We start from the raw sequence: 5,349 nt of genomic DNA, 5'->3' as shown, positions 1-5,349 counted from the left end.
TTTTCCAATCAAAAATTATTATTTTCCAATTGTTAGATGCTACATAGCACCACTGAAATCTAATCAAATGAGTCATGATGTCAACTTGTGATATACAGTATTGTGATAAAAGAAACCGCTCTCCTCTCTCACGATGGAGTCTATGCGTAATATCTGATAATGGTCGCTAGGCGGCGATATTTGATGGCGAACAGCAGAACTGGGCGGAGACACTCGCACTGAACAACCATGTGCATCCGGTTCGCATGATCATGGCGGCGCCTGCTATTGCGGCTGATTCTTCCTCCGTGGAAATCATGCCAGAAACTGCTAATGGGTCCACGGAGGACTTCACTGAGGCCCAGAAGCGACCGCAGTTCGGCACTCGCTTCCTCACAGACCCGCGACAGGTGTTTCAGCACAACGCGTGGTATGTAAGACTGGCTATCACACACACACACACACACACACACACACACACACTGCAAACACAATTATTACAGTAATCACAAATGAATGGAAAAGTCATGGAAATTGATTACACAAAGTGGGTGGGAACTTAATTCTTTAGAAAGTCCAAAAAATGTAATATTTTATATTGTGGAGTGATTAAATTAAAGGACTTATATTTGACCATTATTAGAATACCGAATATATGATATAATGAATGTATAATATGAATATAGGATGTATGTAGAATGACAAAATAAAGCATTGATTAGCTGTAGCTTATGTAAAGTTATGTAGTATATATAACAAAAAAGGATTACCGTTGTAGTTAATCAACATAATTGTAAAATGATATGTGTCCGTTATTTTAATACACCTGATTTGTTTTCGTTCTCACTCACTGTGATGGTGTTTCACCTCTTGTAGGGATAATGTGGAGTGGTCAGCAGAACAGGAGGAGGCTGCCCAGAAGAAAGTGCAGGAAAACTGTCAACCTCTCCCAGCAGAAAAACAAGGTATCAAACGCTTCATCTATCACCAACCTATTGTTTGTAATGCTTTAGTTTATAATACAAATACAATTTAAAGATGCAAAAATACAGTTTGTTACATATTTTGAATTAGCGTTTAGTTTTTCTTTATATTTTTGATATTTTTTTATGTGCTTTTGTCTTTTTAGTTTTAGTTGTTTTATTTCTATATCAATTTTAGTAATTTTAATATATTAACTCAAACTTATTTATTTTTTAGTTGCCAATGCAAATTCTTTTTGGTTTCTTTTAAGTTTAGGTTTTATTCTGTTACATTTCAATTCAGTTTTATTACAATTTTCTATAAAACAATTTTAAATCATTTTAATTTACAATAAGAACACTGTCTATATCAGGTGTTGTTTTTTTTGCTGCCTTGGTTACAAAGACTTGCTCAGAGGGATTTTTCTTCTCTTTGTTCAAATCTCTCTTTCAGAGGAGTTTGACAGCAGAGCTAATGAGTACTGGAACGATTTCTACACCATTCACGAGAACCGCTTCTTCAAGGATCGCCACTGGCTGTTTACAGAGTTCCCTGAGCTGGCTCCTCGACAAAAGGCTCCACAGGACAGTGAGGAGATGGCAACCACAGTTCAGTATCTGTTAAATGGAGAAGATGTTCCCTCGTCACACACAGACACTAAATTTCCTGGAGCCTCTGCATCCTATCGCATCCTGGAGGTGAGTTTTGTAATACAGTAGATGCATTTAAAGGGGCTTTTCACCCAAATAACTATTAATCTCACTCCATTGACTTTCATTATATGGAATAAAGGCCTATTCGCAGCAAGAACGATTGTAATTATTAAAAAAATGTTGACTATATTAAAAGCTGCACCAGTGGGCAATATTGGTGCAGTTTAGCCTGCCCTTCTGCCACTTTAAATCCTTGAGCTTTTTAAAGCTAGATTGATCCTGATTGGCTGTGGAAAAATTGTTCTTAAAGTGATTCCAACAATATTGTTTCACTGAACTGTTGTCATTATAGCTGTGGTATGGACTCTATTTTTGTTAATATGTTTAGATCTTAATTGTTAACATTATAGTTATCATCGTTTGTGTGAATGGGCCTGAAGAGTGAGCAATTACATTTTTGGGTGAACTGTTCAGTATTCAAAGGAATGCCCTGTCAGTAGAATATGCTCACTTTCATCTTTTGTTTGTGTGTGTGTGTGTGTGTGTGTGTGTGTGTGTGTGTGTGTGTGTGTGTGTGTGTGTGTGTGTGTGTGTGTGTTTGGGGGTCTGTAGGTTGGCTGTGGAGTAGGCAATACAGTATTTCCCATCTTAAAAACCAACAAGTGAGTCCAGATATAAATCAACCAGACCTGTCCATAGTGTTTGTTACTCATGCAGATGAAATAACTTATTTTCTATTTGCTTTACAGTGACCCAGGTCTCTTTGTTTATGGTTGTGATTTCTCCAGCACGGCTGTTGACCTTGTCAAAGTAAGTAACAGGAAGCTTTTAATTAAGAAATCTGTATTTAGCTTTCATAGCATGCCTTTATTTAAACTAGTTTGATTAATTTTTTTGGCAGTCAAACCCTGAGTATGACTCGTCGCGCTGTCACGCATTCGTCCATGATCTGAGCGATGCGTCTGCAGAGTATCCAATGCCAGACGCCAGTCTGGACGTCATTGTCCTCATATTTGTGCTGTCTGCTCTGCATCCACAGAAGTGAGTGTTAATGACACCATGGGTGAGTTTTGAATTAGGACAGAAATCTATTTCTCTTGTTATATTACTATTTGTATCCCCTCCCTCTAAAAAAGTATTATTATTATATTTTCAGTACTAAATAGATTTTTTTGTCTTCTTTAAAAAAACTTAATGTACAGAATTTAACAGAAATGTGAAAAGGGTCCAGTGTTCAGTTGTTTATCTCTGTTGAGCAGGGGGATTTTTGTTTTGAAGCCTGATGGAGTGATGTGCAGTTCTGAACATTTTTTGTAAAGTCTTTGTAAAGGTCTTGAAAATGGTATTAAAAAATACCATTTTTGTATGTAGATGTATGTATGATCTGTTTCCATCATGCACGTTATATTTAAAAGTGGTTCTCAACCAACTTCCAGGCGGTGCCCAGTAAGTCTAAAATGAATTAAATTTAGTTATATAAGCATAATTTATTAAATGTATTAATAATTTATTCACTAAAATGCTAAATATTTATTTTAATTACAACACAGGGCTCAACGCTAAGGATTTTTTCTACTGGCCCGGTTAGGGCAAATGGTTAATTTTTACTTGCCCTGCCAGAATTTTCACTTGAGATTCAACCGATTCATTCAAACGGTTGATTCATTCAGGAAGGAAGCATGTTTTACTGTCTTATTAGCGAGTCATTGAATCATTGTTTCAGCTGATTTGTTCAAAAAGCTGATTCAATCAGTAAAGATACACCATCGTGTGTTGCTCAGAGACGCAAAACATTGCTGTGGACTTTTTTTGGAACTATTTTCGTTGGCGGAATAGATGGAAACGGGCGATTTTTATGTCTAAAATGTAAATTTTTGTTTTAAATTGAACCGTGTAATAAGTGTGCTATTGTAAGTCGGCTGACAGCAGGGTCAATGTCATCACACAATAACAGAGTTACCTGTCGTCCCTCTTGATTGTTGACTTAACTTAACTTCCATCTGTTTCAGGATGCAGAACTCCATTAATAGATTAGCACGATTGCTGAAACCCGGAGGAGCGTTACTGTTGAGAGACTATGGTCGCTATGACATGGCACAGCTTCGTTTCAAAAAAGGTAGATGTTACATCCTTGTGAAAAGTCAACTTTTTTTTGTCATCACGACAAACTTTGAAGAACTTTTTTTGTATAAAATTTGAGTACAAAAATGTAGTATTTGTAATTAGATAAAAGTGTATTAAATGTTTGTATTTATTGACTGCATCTGCCTATAAATGGCCTGTGAAGCTGATAATGCAGTAAACAACAGCAATACAACAACAGGCCTAATTGTTTGTCCTTTACTCAATCAGGGAGGTGCTTGTCTGAAAATTTCTATGTTAGAGGGGATGGGACACGTGTCTACTTTTTCACACAAGGTAAATGCATGTTTATACTTGAATTGTACACTTATAAGAACCTCTATTTGATGAATAAGCTTTGGTTGCACAATATATCATGACAAAATAATAGTGTAATATGAATACAGTTAATAAAAGAATGGCACACATTTTACAGGGATATATGTTTTTTGACTTTTGTCATTTTCTTCTAGATGAGCTGCATGATCTGTTCTCCAGTGCCGGCTTGGAGAAGGTGCAGAACTTGGTGGACCGGCGCTTACAGGTGAACAGAGGAAAGCAGCTGACAATGTACAGAGTCTGGTTACAGTGCAAGTATCGCAAGGTCCTGGCGCCGCCTTAGAGTCAAGGTTGCTTATTTGGAGAGATTGAGAACATCGGGACTGAACCATGAGAATGTGGTGACATGGTTGTTTTAAAGATGATGGACAGGTTGTAACAACTTTGATGATGGCGGTGCTGAAACATACCATTAAGCGTGCTGAACGCACTGAGTGGAATGGAGACTCAATCTTATGCAGCCTACTTGGGAATGCTGATGGAGGACATGAGTTCCCATGATGCACCTGAGGACCATAAACTGTTTGTTCATCATACTGAGTGATGGTTTTAAGGACTTTTTTTTAAATCTTATGAATAAACTACATGATGGTATAAAATCAAAGCATCTTTCTGATTGTCAGCTACTTTTTTTTGTCTTTAGTTCTTTACTTGACACAAAGCTAAATGTGGACTGAAAGCCACAAAACTCCAATGCTGATTTCATGGGCTCTGAGGTCGATAAAACAGGATTCCAACATTCATGGAAAACCTGGAAATATGAGGAATTTTTTTAATGGTGATGTCACGGAAATTGATAAAATCTCACGTTTTTATTTATTTTGCTCTGCTCAAACAAAGTTTTTGTTTGGCTAAAGATTACACTTTGTAAGTGCGAAAATTATTTCCCAGTAATTGCAAAATGGAAAAAAGCTGAAGTTCACAGTTAAATTATTCCTTTACATTTATCAATTTAGCAGATAATTTTATTGAAAAAGTTACATTTTACACGGTATACATCCATTGAGAAGTGTAATATTATACCAATAGGAGTAATCACCATTTCTGTAATTTCACCTAAATAATCACTATAATACAGGACAATTTGAGTTACTGTCCAAGAAGTTACTTTTCCTTTTCAAGTTGTATACCCTTTATTTGATACTGTTTGAATGCAAAAGCTGGGGAAAAACATGTCCACAGTAAAGTTGACATTATATTTCTTTAAAAATGCTGCATGTGCACAGCATAAAACCCCTATGATAAAAATATAGAAAACAAACTTTATTTTTTCTTTCACTGATAAGTGTTTGCT

At 36.2% G+C, this 5,349-nt stretch overlaps 1 protein-coding gene across 1 annotated transcript; it reads left to right on the top strand.

The window, feature by feature from the left end:
• Window positions 1-212: 212 nt before the first annotated feature.
• Window positions 213-4,659, top strand: mettl2a (methyltransferase 2A, methylcytidine). Its single transcript, XM_077212242.1, has 9 exons — window positions 213-409; window positions 856-944; window positions 1,396-1,640; window positions 2,208-2,257; window positions 2,345-2,405; window positions 2,497-2,636; window positions 3,605-3,711; window positions 3,948-4,013; window positions 4,190-4,659. Exons 1-9 carry the CDS (start codon window positions 246-248, stop codon window positions 4,336-4,338), a joined length of 1,071 nt encoding a protein of 356 aa, XP_077068357.1. The 5' UTR covers window positions 213-245; the 3' UTR covers window positions 4,339-4,659.
• The last annotated feature ends 690 nt before the right edge of the window (window positions 4,660-5,349 follow it).

This window comes from Siphateles boraxobius, unplaced genomic scaffold (genome assembly GCF_051911475.1).
Source record: "Siphateles boraxobius isolate OS27281-9 unplaced genomic scaffold, OSU_SipBor_1 66, whole genome shotgun sequence".
In the NCBI taxonomy this organism is placed as follows: domain Eukaryota; kingdom Metazoa; phylum Chordata; class Actinopteri; order Cypriniformes; family Leuciscidae; genus Siphateles; species Siphateles boraxobius.
Note: the sequence above shows the minus strand (reverse complement) of the source record. Positions and strands in the feature narration are given on the sequence as shown.

Excerpts from the sequence above, each read along its gene's own strand:
- mettl2a (XM_077212242.1), top strand. The coding sequence starts at position 246 with ATGATCATGGCGGCGCCTGCTATTGCGGCTGATTCTTCCTCCGTGGAA. Across the intron at positions 410-855 it reads GTGTTTCAGCACAACGCGTG|GGATAATGTGGAGTGGTCAG; the intron begins GTATGTAAGACT and ends CACCTCTTGTAG. Across the intron at positions 3,712-3,947 it reads ACAGCTTCGTTTCAAAAAAG|GGAGGTGCTTGTCTGAAAAT; the intron begins GTAGATGTTACA and ends TTACTCAATCAG.